Source organism: Acanthochromis polyacanthus, chromosome 13 (genome assembly GCF_021347895.1).
Source record: "Acanthochromis polyacanthus isolate Apoly-LR-REF ecotype Palm Island chromosome 13, KAUST_Apoly_ChrSc, whole genome shotgun sequence".
Classification (NCBI taxonomy): Eukaryota; Metazoa; Chordata; class Actinopteri; family Pomacentridae; genus Acanthochromis; species Acanthochromis polyacanthus.
Genome location: NC_067125.1, coordinates 35,064,007 through 35,087,501, shown reverse-complemented (window position 1 = coordinate 35,087,501; position 23,495 = coordinate 35,064,007). Strand labels below are relative to the sequence as shown.

The 23,495-nt window shown below is 38.8% G+C and overlaps 1 protein-coding gene across 3 annotated transcripts in view; it reads left to right on the top strand.

Moving 5' to 3' along the window:
• Positions 1–23,495, top strand: part of stx1a (syntaxin 1A (brain)) — an 89,261-nt gene that overhangs the window by 56,555 nt on the left and 9,211 nt on the right. The window contains exons 5-10 of one of the 3 annotated variants that reach the window (XM_022207143.2): positions 3,418–3,491; positions 4,483–4,591; positions 14,437–14,510; positions 14,611–14,745; positions 16,710–16,820; positions 20,089–21,487. In XM_022207143.2, coding sequence (XP_022062835.1) covers positions 3,418–3,491; positions 4,483–4,591; positions 14,437–14,510; positions 14,611–14,745; positions 16,710–16,820; positions 20,089–20,166 — 581 coding nt within the window. In that variant the 3' untranslated portion in view covers positions 20,167–21,487. Of the gene's footprint in view, positions 1–3,417; positions 3,492–4,482; positions 4,592–14,436; positions 14,511–14,610; positions 14,746–16,430; positions 16,542–16,709; positions 16,821–18,268; positions 21,488–23,495 lie in introns of those variants that run through there. The other 2 variants (XM_022207144.2, XM_051957764.1) reach the window with 2 other exon arrangements.

The window sequence follows — 23,495 nt, the reverse complement described above, 5'->3', positions numbered from 1 at the left end:
ACTACAATTGAGTTTCTTTGATAATTTATGTTAAAAAGTTGAAGTATCCCCAGCATGCGCAACATTTTCCGAGTGGCCACAGGCGTTCATCTGGGGGAAAAGGTGACTGTATTATGTACGACAGATAATTTTCTACTTACATGTTTATTTTGTTTCCATACTAGTCTCTTATCGCTCTGTGTCAACACAACCTGCAGTTCAGTCCAGTCTGGCTGAAAAGTCTTTACATTTTTTTGTCACATTGCTGCTGGTCAGAGCTGAACACCCAATGGTTTCCTGGTTGCTCTAATCAGAATCTGATTAGAGCAAATGGTTTAATTTAGGCATTTTTTAAAACATGAAGCATGTAGAATAGAAGATTTTTTCATGAAATGTCACAATTTGGAGCGTTGATTTATTTTTCGGGCTCTGATAAATGGTGTAATTTTGGAAATTTTTTGAAAGTTAACATGTCTGTCAAACACACCGGTGCACTTTGGGTTTCAGGGGTTTAATCAGTTGTATGGATTCAGTAAGAAATTATCTTCAAAAACAGGCGTATATTCAGTTGGTGACCTTGATACACTACTATATAATTATATGTATCTGTAGCAGACATTGAATATATTGAATCTGTGTTGGTAACAGTCATGTTTTTTTTTACGAGTCTTCTTCAGACGAGAGTTCGAAGTCAGAGTCACTGAACCTCCTTAAGTACATACATTCATAATAACTCATTTCAGACTGATGCATGCAATACTGTGACATTTGATCATCACCATAATCAACACTCCTTGCTTTATAGGATTGTTCCACTCTGTTTTAAACAAAGTTTAATTTAAGAAAAAGTTAAGACAAAAACCGTAAGTTTGTTGCATCATCAGAATGCTTGAGTGAAACAAGCAGGATTTTCTTCATAACCTACAGGGTAATTAATAATATGGAAGAAGTAGTGAATTTGGCACATTAAATAACTTAATTGTGCCACTTAAGAACAAATTGCTCAGATTAGTGGTTCTTTTTTCATTTTAGAATATTCTAAACAATGTCATTTTCTACACTGTGGACAAAGGGAGCTGATGCTCACTGGGTTATGAATACTCAGATGTTGCAGTGAGAGCTGCCTAAATCTGTGACGACACAGATTCAACAAGCTTAAGGAGGCAGATTTAATCATCACTTCATGAAGGTTTGAAAACAGCATTCACGGCACAAATCCTTTTCAACGTTACCTCTAAATTATTGATATTATGGAATACAGAGAGGGATACACGAGTGTAATCACATATTGAAACTTTACTCGTTCGTCCTAGCAGATTCATGTTATTTTGGTATTAGGACAAGTTAGACTCAATACAGCATTCTAACGTAATTCCTTTATTATTTACTAAATGTACTAAATGTAGAAGAGTGGAAAACAGCAAAACAGGCGAGATGCTGCAGCACTCCGGGCACTCCTCTCAGGTACTGCGCGTGCACAAATAAAGGGGCGAAATCAGAGGGAGGGAGGAACCAACAGTGTTTTGGGAGACGCTGCGATTCAAACTCCGGACACGAGCTTTAAAGTACATCAAAACCATCCTGCCTTTTCCTAGAACACTCCGACTATAATGTCTGCCTTGTGACAGGGCCCATTATTGTGCTAGAAAAAAAACTGATGCTATTTATGGAGGCTCCCAGGTTTTTTCTGTGAAGCTTCTAACAATACACAGTTGTTGTTAAGTGGCTATAGGAAAGTATGCCATGAAAAAACAAGGCAGGCATTGCTGAATGAAGCAAGACTGTTTAATAATATAATGTTAACCCTCCTGTTGTCTTCATTTATAGGCAACAAAAAATATTATTTCCTTGTCTGAAAAAAAAATCCAAAAATTCAGCAAAAAAATCCCCAAATTTCTGAAAATTTGCAAAACCTTCAGAAAGAAGATTCCAATTCCGAAAAAAATCCCCCAAATTTGGCAAAAGATTCCTGTAAATATTTTCAAAAAATGAGTAAAAATCTTCCAAAAATCCTAAATATCTAAAATAATATATATATATGGCATATATATCAGTAAAACTTCTAATATTTTCTTTAAGAACATTCACAAAGAAAATCATTCTTTGTGAATTTTCTTAAGAAACATTATTAACAATTCTTTATTTCCACCAAAAAATGTTCAAAGATTTAACAAAAATGTTAAAAATGTGGACATCAGAAATTTCACTGTGAAAATATGTTTTTTTCCACATTTTCAAACTTTAAAATGGGTCAATTTTGACCCGCAGGATGACATGAGGGTTAATAGTTGATGAAAACATGTTAAATTCCTGAAGTTTTCGGATTTTTCTGCGTGTATCATGAAATGTCATGAAGTTAGATTCCTTCTGAGCTGTTAAACGTTAACTAACCCTGTAAAGCATGTCAGCCTGAGCTGTTTGCATAAACAAGGAGCAGTACAACACATGCATGATGCAGCTGCAGGTGTAGACATTTCTTTGTACGACACGCCCCTGGAGGTGCCGGAGCTGCTGCAGCCGTCTCAGTGCAGTTTAAATTAGAGGGAAATGGGCATGTAAATGAGCAGGCTCCCACATCTCTGTAATTGATTCAGTTCTTCACACGGCCTCACATTGTCTTTAATCCACATTACTGAGCTCAGCAGCAGCACCTCTACAATGACTTGCTGAGGTGTGACAGTAAAGGAGCAGTTAAGAAAGTACCTATTACATGCAAGAGCTTCATTTTACTGGAAAAAAAAAGTTGTCAGTAATTTGTACCTTGATGAATTTCTCAATACTTGAATTATTCCCTTTCTATGTGAGTGACTGGTTTGAAGGATAATCAGCTGATATTTGTGTCGTACAGACAAAAGCTGCTCGTCTTGTAATACTTTAATGTAATAACCCATCTGGCTCTAATTATGGGTCTCTATATGGATAACATTAAATTTGAAATACATTTCTTTATAAGACTGACAAGATGGACCATCTGGCCTTCAGTGTGTCTAACACTGTCTTTTAGAGCTTGACAACTACTGCCCAGATCACAGTGAAATTTAATGTGAATATTCATGCCCTCCAGAGGACTGTTGATTATGATTATGACCCCTAGATTTTCTCTTGTGCCACCATCATCTCAGGCTTTCTCTTGACCAGCTCATGACCTCTGGACTTTTCTTATTACATCAGCCTCAGGAATAAAAGTCGGATTCTCACACAAAATTACGTCCTCTTCTGAGCACATTTCTGCTCTCATTGTTGAGTTTATTAACCACTTCCGCTTTGACTTAAATCATCAGTATATTGTTTGATTCAGCGAACACTTGCGTCTTGTGTGGTGTAGTGATCCTTTAGAGGCAGCTGACACCATCGTAGACTTCCTTGTGTGTTTTTCTCTGGATTTATTTTCTAGGTGAGCACTGAGTTATTAATCAAATGTGATTTTTTTGTGTCCAGGTATCCAGCAAACCATCGAGCAGGAAGAAGGGCAGAACAGGTCATCAGCTGACCTGAGGATACGTAAAACACAGGTACAGTTTAAGTGAAACAGCAGCAGAATAACAATTTGATACTGCATAAAGAGTGTAGAAACTGTGCGTTTATGCTATGTAAAAGATCCATGATTGCAATGTATTTTCTAGCTTCAGTTTTACATTAGATCATGTATGTTTTTGCTTACGTTTTAATGGTATTTTGACAGATTACCAGTACTTATAGATAATTTACACTGATGAAAGCATGTTCATTCTATATTTTTATTGTGACAATGTTACGTATTGAATACAATATGTAATTCTGTAAGATATCTCTCATTATCTAGAAAATAGAATTACAAAACAAGTGCCTATTTTTATGTTAATTGTATCTAATTCAGACCTATAATGACAGTATTAGGTGGGAATTTAACAATTTCATCTATTAAATAAAAAAGGAAATGTATGTAAAATTCCAATGCATTTAGCAAATGTATTTTAACTGTCTTTTGCAAAAATATTATTTTTTTTTTTTTAAACTAAATTCTCAGTATCTTGCTATTTACATAGGTTTATTAATATTTTTGCGTATTTCAAGAAATATGGAAAATGTAAAATTACTTTTTTTTTTTTTTTTTTAACAAAAATGCCAAACCTATTTTTTTCTTTTTTTCCAAAATCTTTTTCTGGAGTCACCTCACCATTATCTGCAATTTACGTAAAACTTCTCATCACCTCTCCTCTGTGCACTGGATTGTGGGACAAGTGTCTTTAAATCAACACACTCAAGTGTTTTTTGTTTAGTTTTTTTTAATAAGCAATAGCAGCTGCTTTGAGCACACCTCATTTAGTCACTTTTCCATTGTGAACTCACTAAATTTGCTTGAATTAGTGTAAAATATACAGTTAGATCACAGCTACACTTATTTATTTGTCCCTTCCCACCTCCTGTTTATTTGGCATTGAATTTATCTCTTAAATTAGTATCTGCTGATGACATCAACCAGGCTTAAGTGAAGTATGTAATTGTTGATTGTTGCCTCTGCAGCACTCCACACTGTCCCGTAAGTTTGTTGAGGTGATGTCAGAATACAACACCACTCAGTCGGACTACAGAGAGCGCTGCAAGGGACGCATTCAGAGACAGCTGGAGATCAGTGAGTACAACCGGGACACTGAACCCACCTGTCATACTGTCTGCTCGCATGTCATCACGACATGGATCCTAAACATCTGCATCATTATGAGCCACGCAACGCACTTTCCTTTGCTCATTTTCAGTGTCTAAGCATAAATTCATGGGAACATAAATTCAGTACGAACACACTAAAAACAATTAACTTGGAGAAGGGAGAAAGCCAACAAAGCTGAAGAACAATCACAATATGCTATTCTTAGTGTTGTCCCAGATGCCTCATTCCTTTGTGTCATTCTACAGGAGATAAAACAGCTGACTGTCCCTCTTGGTGCACATTTTTATTCTTGATGACCCTGATTATAGTCAAATACTGAGCAGCCTGAGCAACCTTTAGGGGTGGATCTGCTCCTTTGACATACAGAATGACATGCAGTCCATGTGAATGTGGAGGAGTGTACTGTAAATTGTTGCTGTACTTTAAACCGGGTCAGCTTTAGTCGTGGCCGACCAAAAATAATCACTTGTCCTACATTTCTTTCTATGTTCATTGTCCCCAGCCCATGCATCATCCTCTTCATCTCCATCCTCCCTTATATTAGTCAGATGTTAGATTCATATTAATTAGGCTAAAAATACAGTCTGCAACCCCATTTTCTATCAGTTTGTAATTATTCACAGTTATTTCACATCTGCAGACTGGACCAGTATCACCCATTTTTGACAGACCATTACTATTCTATTGTTTGCCACCGCTGCTATAAATGTACTTTTGAGATTTATGCTCCACTGAGGCTCCTTCTTGTCAGAATTCTGGGCAGACTCCTGCAGCATTGCCTCCACTGAATGACTGATCAAACTGTTAATAATAACTGTTCAAATTCTGTCAAACTCATGCAGTGAGAAGTGCCATAATTGCAGAAGCAGGTGCTTTTGACATTTTTGAAGCCTCGGCTTGTTGTTTTCTGGCAGGAGACAACTTCGTCACCACAGCATCTTGGAACTGCTGTAACCGCTTTTTGCTTTGACATTCACTCAGCTTTCACACTGGTGGGATGACATTTAGTTTGATAACACATGTAGAAACTACTGTATACAAGACCTCTGAACTCCAAGCTGTTTGTAGGTGTTTCTTGCCCTCCTTGTCATGTTTTTACTCACCATGGGCTCATTTTTATTGCAATTTGAAGTCCTGCACCTCGGTAGAAACAGTACAACTATGGCTAGAAGTAGCAAAAGCTTTCTGTTCAGTATAACAAACTTATAATGCTATAAATAGGAACAAAATGACAGTTACATTTCTTTGACTACATGTGATTCTACATTTATGTAGATATTCTACTGCTTACATATTTACTTTGAATCCATACTTGTCTCCTATCTCCTCTGTGTAAACACAGCCTGCAGTTCAGCCCAGTTCAGTCTCTGAATTTTTTATCATTGGTGGCTTCATGGTGGCACCAAAGAGCAAAGAACATTTTGTTTTTTAAAGAATCTAATTAATGCAAACAATTTGTTTTTTATGAATTTTGAAAGAAAACCGTGTTTTTGATTAAATATCCCACTTTTAAGGTCACTTTCCTGATGGAGCGAGGTGTCCCAGGTGATTAGTTCAAAGACCATTGGAAAGTTGAAAACCAATTATTCTTTCTGTTTTAACACTTTCTAGCTCTGATTAATGGGATCATTTTGCTGATTGTTTAAAGATAACATTCCTTTCAAACCTACTGGCATGTTTTCGGGTACACAGGGTTCACATTTGCAAGCTGTTTATATCATCAGACTTCTAAATTTTAACCTAAAACACACACAAACACACATTAAACAATACATCAACATGGCACAAAATCAGTGTAAATGTAACCATTATCCTGCCACCCAGTCATCCACACCACTTGCAGATGTATGAGTACAAGCCACTCTCCGTTATTGATTGTGTTTGTAGCGGAATGTCCATTTATTCCATCCATGTTTTATTTTGAATTTGCCCAATAGAGTGTACCAAAACAACAACTCTCACACTCAAACCACTTTCCAGAACACGTGCATCACCAACACCCACACCCATGTGCATACAAATGCCAGGTTGCTGCAGCTCAGATCTGAGCTCCTCTCACTCGTGTCTCGCTGTATCTGTAATGTGGTTTGACAGGCATTAGCTGCAGGCGCCGGGCTCCTGGACCAGGCCTCCTGGCCGACGGCACCGTGCCAGCAGCCCCTAAAAGTCGTCATGATAGAGTCACCTTTTACATACAGCACACACACTCGCACACCGAGACGACCACTATGACTCATTTAGTGGTAATAGCAGCGCAGAGCAAGGGCAGCTATGTTCCAGGGCACTTGGCATAGATGTAATTTCCTCTGGCCATCTGTCATTTTCGAGTGGACACATGCAGCCGGTTTGTATGAAGGTGAGCTCCACCCAGTATACAGTATGTACACTCAATGTGGTCCAGTCAAAAGAACAACAGTGTGCACAGCAGTCTCTGGGGTTAATCAAAGAACAAACACAAACCCTCCTCGTGGAGTTAAAAACACACACACACCTGACTCACTTTTTCCTTGAGCTCCTCCAGATCCATTTGGATTTGATTTGTCAGCTGGTTGAGTCACAGGAGGCCTTAGCTGATATCACCTGTCGTCAAGGAAGGGATTAGACACACCGGGAGAACTCGGAGATGGAATGAAAGCACAGCGGACAGGAAAAAGTATGAATATGAGGCAAGGAACGAAACCCAATTTTGGGGGTTTTGAAGGAAAGAAGTTCACAAATCTCCAGTTTTTCTGCTCTGTACTTTGATCTAACACTATTTAATTCCTTTAGGGTTTCATGGCAAGGAGGCTAGGCTTCTGTTGTGCCAACACCTTTGACTAGTTGGTGTGTGAATCAATAAGTGTCACACACAGAAGGAAACCTTGTCTGGTCTGTCAGGCTGAGTATTGGTGTTCTCTCTGCTGCTTCTCCCTTTTCCTGTTCACCTCTGAAAGCTGCTGTATACAGACATAAAGGAAACAGCAGACAAGCAGTAAGACATAAAGCAAACATGTTGTTATCCAGATATCTTTCCCTCTGTTTGCATTTCCAAAAGCGCAACAGGAACCCCAAATCCCTGTTTTTCATCACCTTGGGTCAAAATGTCTTTATTTTTTAAGGATTTCTTCTGTATGAAGAAAGTTGATAGTTTGGAGAGGAAAACTGAGAAAAAAAATAGTAATTCTCAGGGTTCTGCTGATAAGTTATTGACACCATTAACCTTCAGGATGTTTTAAACCTTCATGATATTATGCTACTTACGGATTTAAAGGGTTTGGTTTTTTTTTTTTTTTTTGCAAAAATCACCAAAAGTACACCATTTACTGTATCATAGAAGGATAAAACAGAACAAATTGAATCATCTGACTTGAACGGTGATGTACCATTCATCAGGTTAAAGATCAAAAACCAAGCTTCAACTTTAGATATTTCATCAAAAAAAGCTTTATTCCACATGTCTCATTTAAAAATCCTCCAAAAATAAATCATTTGCAACAACCAGGTTCTGCAAAAGAACCAAAATCATGTGAGTTTCTCAATGCAACCATGAAGCCATTCGTGACTCAGCTGTGAAAATTTAGTGCCTTTTCGGCTAAACTGCAGGCTGTGTTTACATAGAGCAGATAGGAGATATATGAAAACAATGTAAGTTTTAGAATATTTATGGGATGCAGAGCTACATTTATTTCCCAAAGTACTGGTAACACCTGTGGGTTCTTAGAAAAATTGTATACATGCTGAAATAAATCATAAAAGATTACTTTAGTTTTGATTTATGGCATTAGAAGTTTGTTACACCACACAAAAGATGTTTCTGAGTTCTCTCTACTTCTAGCCATAGTTGTGTTGTTTCCATGGAGGTGCAGGACTTTATATTGCAGTGACAAATGAGAATGACATCCAGAAACTGCTGAGAATTTAGGGGGTTAATGAACTTTAGGTTTTTTGTCTGTAAGTATAGAGCCATGCTAGCATTCTCCCCATGATTTTAGGCTTCATGCTAAGCTAAGCTGAGTCCATCCTCACATTAAACGGGCAAATATAAAAGTGATATCAGTATTCTTTTCTTATTCTTGGCAAGAAAACAAATAAGTGCATTTTCCTTTGTTTTCTGTGGGCTTATTAGAACTACATGAACACATTTCTTGGAATATTTTTGCCAGTGAAGATCAGTGCAATGGCAATTCTGTGGCATTTTAGTTTGCTATTGATTGAAAATGCAGAATATCGCACATTTATCCACCTCCATTAGCGGTGAGCACACAGGCCAGGAGGGGATGTTGGTCACATTCATCGCAGGGTTTCTTTGACATGTTTTATTTCTCAGCGGACACTCCTCTAGCTGGGAAAGACGCGCTCACAGTGCCAGAGGAAAAGACAGAGATGTACACCAACACATTCAGCCTGTTTATTTAAACAGATTGATGTGTGCAGATAAGCAAAATGTGAAAACTGCACATATGTTTCTTATGTTTGCGTGAATGAAAATGCAGCAACAAGAAGCCGCTTCCTTTCGCTCTGCATGCGTGAACATTTGTGCCTTTTGCCTTTTCAGTCTGTTCCTTGGGGGTCTCGCTTCATTTGTGTTACATAACAATGGAAATGAAATGGTGCTGTTACTGGTAGCAACATAGTATAAATGATTTAATAGCCCATAAACACTGCGGGTGAAGTGAGACTCCTTGGCTTCATATTAGGCTTCTCAGGGTTTGGGTCTCCATGGTAACAAATAAGAGCCTCCCTCAGAGCCTGTCATGGCTTAAAAAAAAACCCAATGAGGAGTGTGTGTGTGTGTGTGTGTGTGTGTGTGTGTGTGTGTGTGTGTGTGTGTGTGTGTGTGTGTGTGTGTGTGTGTGTGTGTGGGAAGTGAGATAAATAGGGTAGGGTAGCACCAGAATGCCTTCGTTTTTTTTTTTTTTTTCCCTTCACAATTATCCATGACTCATTGTCACTCCTCTCTGTCTTTCAGCCGTAACTCTGACCCTCTTTAATCTTACAGTTTTCTCCTTAATGTTACAACGATTATTTATTATCAGAGAGGCCAGAGGGATAAGGAATTGTTCACAGTGATGTGTTGAACGTGGTCCCTCGCTCCTCTTTGTGTGCCGTCCTCAGCCTCTCGTTTGTCAAATGCCATTTCAGAACACGAGTAGATTCCTGAGCATGTTAATGAAACTGTGCGACCACGTAATTCACAGCTAAATGAAATTCACTGGTTTGATGTGGATGTGATGTGTAATCATGGATTACACACAGCGTGTTCGGTGTATAAGTGAAGAGAAATGAATAAAAATGCCATCAGGGAGAGCGCCTTCATCAGTATTCTGTGCATTCATTCATTCGCTGGGTCGAACTCTCGGCCATCATCACTCACCATCGTTCTACCTGCTCTGCTACTGAGGCTTCATCTCACACACAGTCTGATTAGGTCATGAACACAGGCTTTGTCGATGCCTCTGTCAGCTGTTGGAGGTCCTTCGAGAGAAAGAGTAGAGCAGTATTCTGTGGAGGCCTGACCAGTTATACTGTTAATAAAAATGAATTGTCTGGTGTGTTTTAATTCTTTGATATTTTAGGAAACACTCAGATTTTTGCCAAGAGTTAGACAGAGAACCACTGTCATGTGTTCACTGCACGTATGAATTCTTCCACCCACAGCCAGCCAACTTAGCAGGTAGCCTGTATTTGTCCAAATGTAAGACAAACACTGATTACAGCAACACTACTGCCAGCAGCAGCTAGCTTTCCTTAACTGACTTCTTTTTTGCCTGCATTTCTTTGTGCACTGCAGATAAACAGATTTTTTTAACCCTTTGAAACCCCCAAACCTGCCAATGGCTTTCAAAGGCATGTTGTTGTTGTTGTTGTTTTTTAAAAAGAAAATGATAAAATTACACCAGTTATCCAAGCCAGGAACTGTGAAAACGAAATAATCGCTGTTGGTCCTTGAACTACTCATCCATGACATCCTGTTCCATTGAGAGAATTTACCAAATCTGAGCTAAAAATTGTGATATTTAATCAAAGTCTCTAATGTTGTGCATGTCTCATTTAAAAATTCTTCAAAATTAAGCTGTGTGCTTTGACCAGATTCTGTAAAAAACTAAATATCTGGCATTCCTTGTTGCAGCTGAAAAGCTATTAGTGACTCAGCTGCAATGTTAGTAAATCTCAGATGCGTTCTGGTTAAATTGGGCTTCAAGTGTCATTTAAAGTTTGCCAAAAATAACCTAATTCTGTACAAGCAAAAAAAAAAAGTCAAATGAATCGCTAAATAGTTTCTGTCCTCTTTTGCGCAACTGGGCAGCCATGACGAATTCAGCTGCAACTAACTGTGATGAAAACCTTTCGTCTGAACTACAGTGTGTGTTACATCGAGCAGACAGGAGACCAACATTTTCCAGTCAAAAAATCACTTTATTCTACACATCTCATTTAAAAATATGCCAAAAATAAATCCAAATGTTCTGGAAGGCAGCATGCTTAAGTGTTAGTGCCGCAGTAGGTCAGCAGGTGTCTGTAGGCCCACTTTTGTGTCTACTTTGGAAGGTTCCTGCTCCTCTTAAAGCAAATGAAGATGTAATCCAGTTGCTTTAATGTTAGAAAGAGAAGCCATAATGGTAAAGTGGGTTGGAGAAGACCCCCCTTCTATCTCAGGATGGAAATCTCAGATCTGAGAGGTTGTGACTCTGGAAAAACTTGGACATTACAGTATATTGATGGAAGGACTCATATTTTTCTGCAGAAATGGGGGAAGCCACTAAAGCATTTGGGAGTTGACTATAACCAGGACTTAAATTTGTAATATAATGGTCAATTGCCATATTTTTGAATAGGGAACAGAAGGCATAGATTTGATTTATATGTATATTTTTATTGCTATATTTTACCCCATAATATAGGCGACTGCACAATTATTGTGTGGCTATTAATGGCACAACCTCCTCCATCATATGGACCAGTCTCACAGCATTCTTCCTGTAATGTTGATGTCCGTTTACTGGGTACTGTTTTGGTTGTACATTTGTGTTTTGTTGTAAAAACAAAAAATTTAATAAACAGAATTGCAAAAAAAAAAAAGCCAAAAAATTGTTTCCTCTAAAACCATTACGTAAAAAAATTGGGGAAATAAATCTGTTTTTCTCTCCACAACTGAAATGCTATTTGTGACTCAGTTGATTCCCTTTGTACTGTAATTGTGCCATAATGCACAGAAGTCATTTTTGAGTTTTTTCTACTTCTAACCATAGCTGTCTGTTTCCGTAGAGGTGCAGAACTTTGTATTGCACCTAAAAAAAATAAGCCCACAGCGTGGAAAAATTTCTAGCAGAAACTACTAAGGCTTCAGAGTGTTCTCTGTACACCAAGTAACTGTTTGATGGGATACAAGGTGTCATTACGAGTAAGAGATAGGATGTCGTGTATGTAGTGTGGCCCCACCGAGGATTTAAAATGTGCAAAGCAAAGATTGGAGATGATGCTGACAACGTCTGACTGTGGCTTACAGTAGCAGCAGTAGTGCAGCCAGTGGGGCAGTAATGGAGCCCAAGAGAAGCAGCGCTGCAGGCAAACTCAGCGCTCATACGCAAAGATGTGAGTGTAGGTGTAGGAGAATGTTTATGAAGTAGGACAACTCTGTCGGGGAAAATAAAGCTGATATGGAGCCAACACGTCAGCGGGAAGAAATGCTGTCGTACGGAGTAGTAGACGGACAGATAGAAAGTTTATCAGGGGGAGCAGCGGAGGATTAAGGCAAACTTTGTAAGGTGCTGAATAAGTAGGTGAACTTTCCTTTGCCCGTGATACTGAGATAGTCACACATTCAGATGATCCAGATTCCTGTTTGTTCGTATTCTGCCTGTCCTGACAAAATGACAAAAGATTTACAAGGATGAGATTCAATCTTAAGTATGAAACGATATACATACTGGCTGAGCATGATTTTTCTGTCTCATTTCTTTCACATGATCAGCCTTTTCAGAGCAGGTCATGTAATACTGCCCTGTCATGTCTTTTAATTTCAAGAAAATCTAACCAGTAAGTTTTCATAATAATCAACTTTACTTGTATAGCATCTTTAAGTGGAGCAGCTCCAAGCCAAGTCAAGTCAGTGTTATTTAAACAGCACATTTTCATTTCATTTCATTTATTATTTTATTTGAATGGGACAGTGCATATTAATGAACATACAACAATGTAAATATACCAGATTTAGCTCAAGGCTAATTTCCATCTGTTGTCCCATGGGGTAAAAGACATACCACCAAAACAAGAACATTCAGGACATTAAGCCAAAAAACGAGACAGGACAAAGATACAATATAAAAACTAAACTAAACATTCAACCACAACCTACACTTTTCCCTCTCACTCATACACACATCATCCTATCATTTTAAAACTGACATGCTCTTGTAACATTCTGAATGACTTTGTAATGGTCACAAGAGTGTTGCTGTAACAGCCATTTTAACCAACAGCCATCGAACCAAAGTGTTTTCCAGTAAAGAAATTACATTGCAAATTAACCCAACAAGTTTAAATATTAAGGTTAAGACCCTCCAGTGTAATTTGTGATGCCAATTTACACCAGTATGACTGTATTAAGGATTATGGTTAAAAACCTACACAATTATTCAAAAATGCAAATTTACCTGGCTGAATTAAATTGTCAGGTTAAGACCCTGCTATATTAGTAATTATGGAGATCTACATGTCTAATTTAAAGATTAAAGTTAAGACCCTACACAGTTATGCATGAAAAAACCCAATGAATTCAAGAAATCCCTAAAGCACTTCACAGTGAAGAAATAACATACAAGTGCTTTATGTGGAAATAGGCATTGAATATGTAACATAAAGTCCCAATGAATAATAGGAACATTTGATTAAAATACAGCAATGTATATAGGGAGCCCTGTTCTAACATTATGGATAATGACACTTGTTTTATGAACAGGATGGAGGAGATAATGTTGAACAAATATTAGGATGCATTAAACTGTCACGAGTAGTTTTTATTTTTTTTCCATTACGGCTTCAAAACAAATCAAAATCCACGTTGACAGATAGACAACAAACAAAATAACGACATCTGACACCATTAACAGTGTGACGTGCAGCTGGATGTCACCTTATCTGGTCGGCAATACTGTGTAAGCAAATGTGAAAGCAGGGCAGTTAAGATGCAGTGAGATGTCTGAATTGCTAAGCAAGAGTTTACTCAGTGGTATTTGAACTGTAGGCCTGTAAATGTCGGGAATGGTTATATGACTGAGGTCTGGTGTTTGAGTGTGCGTGGAGGCTGGTGGCACGTTCTTTATCTGGACCTGCAGATCATATTAAAGTGAGCATTTGATGTGAAATACTGATCAGCTGCTTGGAACCCAGCTCATCGATACTGACTCATGTCTCCTGTTTTTCTATGACTGCAGCCTGTGAGAAATGCCCAGCGTGAATTCTGGCACAAACAGTTTTTACATTACATCCACTGCTGTTCAGACACATGGAAGATGAAAGTTTAGAGTGACACATGGACAGTAGAGACAGATGGAGAGCGAGAAAATAAGCATGTGGTAAAGAGAAGCTCACCGCTCTCGTTTAAATTAATCCTCAAATGGACACGAAGGAGGAGGTGGATGACGATTATCCTCCAGGGCGTTTTATTAGCGTTCCTTAATGTGGTCTTCATCCACCTTAGCTTGGAGAACCTTTTAAATCCCATTTCACTGCTCTTACACTTCTTAACTTCTTGAATTACATCTAACTGTAAACTTCACGTGCACACTTTTCCATTATATACATTTATGAGTGTGTGTTTTTCCCTTTAGCCGGGAGAAACACAACAAATGATGAGTTGGAGAGCATGTTGGAGAGTGACAACCCAGCCATCTTTACCTCGGGGGTAAGCGACGCAACAAATGCAACATGAATCCACATGTAAATCAAGTTTTTAATCGAATTTACCTCCTCTCCAAATCTCTGGTTGTGTTACACCTTCTTAGATAATTATGGACAACATCACCCAGCAAGCGATGAATGAGATTGAGACGCGGCACAATGAGATTATCAAGCTGGAAAACAGCATCAGAGAGCTTCACGACATGTTCATGGACATGGCCATGCTGGTGGAGAGCCAGGTGAAAGCACTGATCCTCTCTTTCTCACTTCCCACAGCTGTGTGGGACTCAGCCAAACGCATGCAAATGAACCAAACCTGAAAAATGCTAAATACGCCTCTACACTGACAATCCATCTGCAAAATTATAACAAATTTGCAGTTTCTATGTGCAGAATTGTGACTGTAAAAGCTGTCCTGGCTACTGCAGAGGTTGAGTTCATTACCCAGCTAAACATGGTGCAGCAGCTGCTACTTGTCCTTATTAGAACTCAAGTATCTTCTGTTAGACAGAAACTGGCAGTCTTTTAATTTACAGACAAGTTGTAAAGCATACTAGTATAAATATAGGCCCGTCTATGCCAGCAGAGTTGGAAGGAGGTTATGTTTTCAACTCCATCTGGTTGCCTGTTTGCAAACTATCTCAGTAAATTTAGAGAGATTTTGGGGAACAGATAATTTTTGGCTCCCAGATAAATTGATTGGAATTTACTGATTATCTGTGTTTGGGATTTCTGCCACTAGATCATTTTTTATACATAATTATCACGCTGCGTTCATGAGCTGGAAGGAAAAATCTGACATCTGGGACTTTCAAGTTGGCAACTTAACAGAGTCACTGTTTTGTCTGAGAATTTAATTATAAACCAACCCCAGATATTACAGCTTTGGCTTTGTATGTTTGGAATTGAGTTATTTTTGTCGTTTACCTGTGCAGAATGATTTTGTTCTGTTACAAATGTTAATTAGTGAAAATTGGTAAACGCTCAAAGCGTTGTCTAGTGATAGACATGTTGTTTTCTATTATCCTGATACATATTCAGGTAATTCTGTAGGCCTGCTGCCTGCATGTGTGACTGCATAAGTGTGTGGGCTGAACCCCCACTGAGATTAACCATTTCCTTCATTAGAAGTGCTCAGTCTGAACTACGAAGTATAGAATCTGAGAAAGAGAATACATGAAAAAGAAAATGTTGTATGCATGTTATATGAATCACAATGACAGCATGATGGAATAACAGGGCTTGGTAATTGATTAAATATCTAATAATTCAATAATATTGTGTGTGATTGTGTATAGGCTCTTTTTTTTCCTCTTGTCACGCGTGTATTTTAAATAATTTTAATTAACTCTACCTTTTATTTTTCCGAGTGCCACATAATTTGAGATTGTACTCCTGTGTGATCACTAATTTCACCCTTCTCAGCCTTTCTCTCCCCAACGCTTACTGTTGTTTTGCCCTCTTTTTTATTTTCAACACAATACTGTCACCTCACCAATGAGTCTAAGCTCTAGAGAAAAGAGAACGCTGCTCCACTTCTAACACAGCAAGGTAATTTACCTGTAATTCCTTATTTTCAGTTTGGTATGCTTTGAGAAGTCGTTGTTGTCGTGCATGCATAAAGAGCTGGAAGTCAAGAGAAGGCAAAATTGTTGAATGATCTTGGGTCAGTGCTGATATTGTGGGTGAAGTGTTTTTGTTGATGCACACCGGTTTTAATATGGCTAATATCTTTTACAACACGAACGACAATAGACAATATAGAGCTGCAGAAATTGGAAAATGCATCGAGCTAGTTAAACGGTTACTTAAAAATACATGAAATCTAAATGTTGCTGCTGTTCAAGATTGTACTCGGTGTGAGATCAGGCAGATTTGTGCTCCCACTGCCACCACAGTGACTCTTTCTTCTGTTTTTGTGCAGGGCGAGCTGGTGAACAACATTGAGCGGAGTGTTTTGGAGGCACAGGAATATGTGGAGGAGGCAAAGGAGAGCATCCCAAAATGCAAAAAGTTCAAAAAGACCAGAAAACGGGTGACATAATTATTTCTCATTTTTTCCTCTCCTCTTTACTCCTCCTCTATCTCTCACCTCATCTCTATCTAAATCCACTCCTCCTCCTCCTGCCTACACATCTGCCTCTATGTTTCTTCTACCTGTCTGCATGCCTTCCACACCTCCTCTGTAACTAACCTCTCCTAGGGGGAGATGATAGACCGCATAGAGTACAATGTGGAGCATTCGGTAGACTATGTGGAGAGGGCAGTATCAGACACTAAGAAGGCGGTTAAGTACCAGAGTAAAGCCCGGAGGGTGAGTTGACTGTACAGCAAAACTATGCATGTGCAAAAACATCATATCACATGGAAGTGATAGAAGCATTGCATGTTTAAATTGGAATGTGCATGCTCACCTGTCATGTATTCTGCATATTTCGTGTGTGTTGTGTGTTTGATCATTTCTGCAGTGGTGACTCAAACATGTGTGAGCTAAGTGTACGTCTTCTGCAGTTATCAAGGTGTATCTCTAAAAAAACGGAACCTAAAAAGTTAAGATTACAGTGTGCATATATATGTTAAAGAAGAAAATAACACAAAAAGAGAATTATAAATTTGTCTGAGGCTAAGTTTGACAATATCTAATATCAAAATGGCCAATAAAGAATCAGATCAACTGTACAGACTATAACACCCGTCATGGAAAATTGCCGTGACTTGAGATCGAACACATTGCAGAGTAAAAATATTATTGCAGCTATTATAGTACACAATGTGGAGAATAGAAGTACACTGCAGTGAGAGAGACCCTTTTCCTTGAAAATCCTACATTCTTCAGACAGAACAGCTTCTTAGAGATGAGATTAATGCATGTTCTTTAAAAAGAACCTCTTCAAAATGAAATTCCAAACCCGAGATCTCCACTTTTGACTTTTGTTCTGTAACAGACACATCTCACATCACTGTAACCATCAGTCAACATGGAACTCTGATCACACCAGAATTGAGTTTCTCTACATCAATAAATGATAACCTCAGAGCTTACAGCTGATTTTATTTCCACACACCTGAACCTGATTCTCCATACTCCATAGAGATTAAAATGTCCAGTGTGTGTCTACATCAGCTGGCAGAGCTGCAAACCCAGTCTTGTTCTGATAATGCATCCTCTGTGGATGTGCAAAATGTCATTTTCACACTGTTCCTCTGTTTTGTGTTTGCATTTTTGACTAATTTAACAATATTTATCACTTAAATTAGTGAATTTTGGAGGATGCATTTTCCGAGATGCATTTTGTTACTGGAACAGAACCAGGTTAGCTGGTGAGGGTTGTGCACCAGACAAAAAAGAAAGGAAAATGTTCATTAAGATGTTTATTTCAACACCACAGCATTAACTATAACTATTTCATCCTTTCGACGGCTGCAGAGAGCATCAGACAAAAAGCAGGACACACTCTGCACAGATCCTTCTTGACCAATACTTTGGGAATACTTTTGAAATTGATCATGTCATTCCTTCGTTTAGCAATATGGCCTTCCGTGGAACAACTCTGCCCCCTCTTGGTTAATATCTATAATAACACAAAAGCGAACATGAACTTCATACAACAAATGACCCCAGTTCAAAGCAAGAGTCTTTCTTTCTTTCTTTCTTTCTTTCTTTCTTTCTTTCTTTCTTTCTTTCTTTCTTTCTTTCTTTCTTTCCTACATCCACTAAGCCATGATGTGACTCTTTGCTCTCCCTGTTTCCCCTCCATCCAGAAGGTGATCCTGATAGGAGGTTGCGTTGCAGCATGTCTGACCATCCTCATTATTTGTCTCGCGGTTGGACTCAGTTAAGACTCCAAGAAATCGTCTCACAGCAAACAGGATGTGATGCTTCCTGTTAGAGTTGCTTGACTGCCACAAACATAAACACACTGTTAAGTGTTTACATGTACTGTGTAGGAGGTTGTGTAATGTGCAGTCAGTACTGTCACTGGTCATTACATTACTGGTCTGAAGTGTGTCCAGTGTGTATTTGAGCACTCTCATATTGTGCATTAACTTTGAAATGTTTTTTTTTTAAATATAAGCTTTTTCTAACCAAATCAGTCGCACACCTTGAGGAACTGTTTGTGCTTTGCTTGTGTTTGTGCCGTGACTCTCACAGCTTTGTCATGTGCGTGTCCAGCAGTGTGTTGAGGAGCTTTGCATGTTTTCCCCACAAACACAAGGCTGCAGATGGTGAATAAATGTTACCTCATAACCAAAGTAAATTTGTCTCAAATCTAGAAGAACACTTGAATTCTAAATCAGCACGTGTTCAGGACCTGAGCATGCAGAACGTTCATGACGTGGGCTTCTCATACTCACAGATGCATAATTGAGAACCAAGATGAAACTGCATCAAAAGAATACTTTGACATTTTGGGGAATACACCCAATATTGTTGTAAGAACTGGATGAAGGAGAGAAATTACTTCGAGATTTCAGGTTTACTGTTACTCTGTTCAGCTCGCTGCACATTAGTGTGTTTCCTGCTACAAAGGGATGACGTCTTGCAACAACTTTTCTAAGCTCTGGGAAAGTTGCACAGATACAAAACCTTCACTGATGATGAAAGAAGAAAGCTGGGTTTAGTTTGAGTTTGTAGAGGTGTGTTAACATTTCAACATGTCTGTTTTATAACATGGCTCCATGGGAACGAAGCTTTATCTGTGGCCTCTGGGCAATTTGGCAGCAAGCCTGGCTCTGTTACCAGCCCTTTTGAAACATCTAGTATATATCCATCTAAAAACACACAATGTCCCATTTACTATTCATTTACTGGATAGCTTAAAGAAGATATAACCATTTCAACTGAGAGGTTAAAAGTTGCTGTTAAGTGGATTTTGTTAGCAGCTGTTTCCCCTCTACTTTCTTTTCGTTAACCTTCCAAGCTGGTGTCTGGAGGTTCTTATTTATGTAAATAAAGACGGTAATGATCCTCTAATTTATCTCTCCGCTAAAAGCAAAGAAATATTTCACCAAAAATGTCAAACTATTTCTTTAAATGCTGAGCAAGGGTTTAAATGTTGAACACTGGCTGTTTTTGAACCCATGTGGAGGAATGCCTGCTACAAAGACAAGTTTTACGAGTTTTATTTACTTTAAAGTCACTGTGTGCAGCCTGTTGTCTTGCCTATTTGTTGATATTGCTACCAGATGGTGCCAAGATTAACAATTCGTATTCTACACATAGCGGCTTTAAATTTGAGAAGAATTCATGTTGCATGTGCAAATGCATTACTGTACACTTCAGGTGTTGCTGTTTAATATGTGTGAGCAAGATGTAGGAAGCATATAGTTATGATTGCAAAATTACAAGATGTGGAAATACTTTCAAACTGCAGTCACACTCCACAACATTTAGATGAATACATTCCACCAATTTCAGCTTCCTGTTGCTTTGCTTCTGAATTGCATTTTGTTCTGACTGTTATAAACACTGTCACGTGTTAAAGTGCAAGTCATAATTCTAACATGCGTTTCTCTGCTCCCCATTTGCTGCTTTGGACGTTTGTTTTTTTTTGTTTTCTGTTGTTGTTCACACGATGCAGAAGAAAATTATGATAATTATATGCTGTGTCATTCTGGGAATCGTCATCGCCTCCATCGTTGGGGGAACACTGAGCTAAACCTCAGCTGCCGTCACACTAGAAAGACACGCCACCACGCAGCTACACACACACACAACAGAGCAAAAGAAAAGCCCATACACAGTTTCAATTCCCTGTTTTCATGAATGCAATCTATTACATGTTTAGCACAAGATGCGTTACAAGACGTACGATGCATTTTACACACAGTGTACAGGGCCAGAGGTGTTCTCGCATGAGTTGCTATTTTGTAAATGTGTGGTGCTGCAAACTGTTTATCTGAGTGTTGAGTGTTGTCAAAGATATGATGTTCCTCGAATGAAAAACGATATGTAACGCTATACTAAGACATTCCAACTTCCAAATAAGACAATGATTCAGTCGTAGTGTCTATTTTGTGTTGTACAGGCAAAGTGACAGATCGCTCATCTGCAGTGTTTCCAAAGCCATGTTTTCTGTAGATCTGTGTTTATTTATTGATTTGATTTTTCTTTAACTTTCTCTCTCTGGTGTCTTCTACCTCCCTTAAAAAGCCCTGCATGGTTTATTTGACCGTAAAGTGATGTTTCTGTATTCTGTTGCAAAGGGAAACACAACGAAAAGAAACATAGCCGTGCTGATGTTGGATATTTTTGCTCGTAGAATCACCCCACTGCCAAACTTTTTACTAACAACGTCTCTTGTAGTTGACAGAAGCCGTGCTGCTGTACTTGATTTTTCATTTGGCCTTACCAGTTGTGCAGCATTTCTGACCATGACTCCAGTGTTGAGTGCAAGTGAGAGCGTGTGTGTGTGTGTGTGTGTGTGTGTGTGTGTGTGTTCCTTGGAATAAGGGTGTGTGCGTGTTTGCATGTCTGAACGCGCTGAGAGTGAGTCATGGGATGAAAACCTGAGTGCTCGTTGTTTGCCGCCTGTGTCTTTGTTTTGTAAATTGACATAAAGCTCTCTAACACTGCCAGTATGTTCCAATAAGCTGTTAAAACAGTCGAGTCTGGTTGGTTTGATAATTCTGGTCCGTAAGTGACAAGCCCTGGTTGATTTATGTCTTTAGTTTTTCCAAACCCAAGCTTTAAACAGTGCATATTCTTCTGTCAAGCTACTTCTCTGTTTATTTACGTCAGTGAACTTGATGAGTCAATGAAAGCATCAGCATGAAGTCAAAGTAGCCCTGTAAAAGACTCTCCTATCTGTTTTTGGGGGTCACATCAGACATGCACAGACTGCAACGATGTTACCATGTTGCCTATTCAACATGTTGCCTTTGTGTCGTATTGTGATGACATGGTTTTATTTGTTTCACTGGAGTTCTGTTTTTTCTCTTCTTTTTTTTTCCAAGTAAAGTTTGTCTGGAAAAATGGAATTCAGAGTTTGTTCTTTGCTTTACTTTCATGCTTTTACAGAGACAAGGTTTTTGCAGATAAGATAAGACAAGATAAGATAGAACTTTAGAAATCCCAAGGGAATTTCTTGTGCAAGGTGATGCTCAGAAAACAAAATTACATAAAATGAGAATAAATGCAGTGCCTGACAGCAGAGCAATAAGATTTAAGTATGATGCATTACCACAAATATGCATAAGTAAGCTAAAATTAGACTAGAATATAATTGAGTAGTAATTGCAATGATTCTGCAATAGTAAGGTAGTATTATAATAATACTATAATAATAAAACACTGCATGTGGAATTGGAATATTGCCCATGATACTGACAACAGGAAAGAAAGTCCAACATGCATTGTTCTGATAAAACTAAAATTTAGTGTGTGAGTGTGTGTGTGAGTGTGTGTGTGTGTGTGTGTGTGTGTGGGGGGGGGGGGGGGGGTGAAAAGAAACAAACACAAGTACAACTTTGGCTGGCTCCTGACCAGAGCAACACTGGAATTCCGTGAAAGAAAAAATCAAGTATTTTTCTCACAACTGATTATATGAATCAACCCTAACACTAAGACGACCAGGGAAGTTGGAAAAATGGCCAAGCAGATGTGTTTGAGCAAGTGCCAAAATGTCTCGACTAGGCGACTGGGTCAGAACTGACAAACTGCAGGTTTTATGAGGTGTTAGCAGTATGCAGTGGAAGGACAACCACAAAACAATGGAAGACCTGCTGGAGCAAAAATTGCTGAAAACCTCAAAAATGGAATATGTGGTAGTGAGAGATGATTGATATTTCTCTGGTTAGAATGTTTAGATGACGTGCCAGATTTACTATCACTCCCACTGCTCCTTTCCCCCACATCTCTCCATAAACATGTACTAGACAGGCTGGAATAGTGCTGTGTAGATCTGTCTAAGCTTCTCGCTTACCAAGCCAGGTTTGTGAATACACACAGGGGTTTTTTAAGCATACACATGGAACAGCTTATTAACTGTGAAGACATGTTCATTAAATTTAGCAAAAGGTGTATTGGACTGAAATCACATGCTCTACCTGTAATGCTGGCTATGATAGAAATGCAGCAGAACAAAGTGTCTCACAGCTTTCTCTGGTCCAACATGACCCCTACCCCCTGCAGAAAGTGTCTAAAATGGACATGTGGGCATCAGAACTGCATAATGAAACAATGGAAGGAGGTGCCATGGTCTGATGAATCATGTTTGCTTCTACTTCATGTGGATGGCTGTGTGCGTGTAACATGATGAGCTGCAGGAAGAAGGTGAGCTCATGGAGGTAGTGTAATACTCTGGGTAATGTTCTCCTGGTGAACCTTGGGTCCTGGTAATCATGTGGATGTAATTTTGACATGAACCACGTATCTCAACATCGGTGCAAACCGTGGCACCACTTCATGGCCACAGGATCTCATGAAGGCAGTGGACTCTTTGCGCAGGATGATGCACACTGTAAAAACTTTCCAGCAGGAGTATGAGGGACATGACAAAGTTGTAGGTGTTGATTTGGCCTTTAAATTCCCAAGATGTGATTCCAAGATCTCTGGACTGTGCTGGGAAAACAACTCTGAGGTCCCAAGCCAACTCACAGGATCTTCTGATAATGATACCACAACTCTTGTGGAGTCCATGTAATGGTCAATGATCGACAAGTCACAGCTGAGGAGGACCTGCACAGTATTAGACAGGTGGTTTTAATGTTGTGGTGTATGGCTCACTCAGGAAAGGTGATTTGTGCAGAAAGTTAAACATTGGCTCCAGTTCATTTAGTTACAAAAAAATTAGCACAAACAGAAACTAAACCAAAATACTCCAGAGATGAGGGTCAATACATTGTCCATCAGTCTCCACAAATAAAGAGTTGTTCTGAGCATTATACACATCTTTACCATGTTCTTTATTCTGCTCTAAGTCTTATTGAAGGGTAAGCTAAATATAAGAAAATGGAAGCTATGAAGTCCAGCCAAGTGCACTTGTAG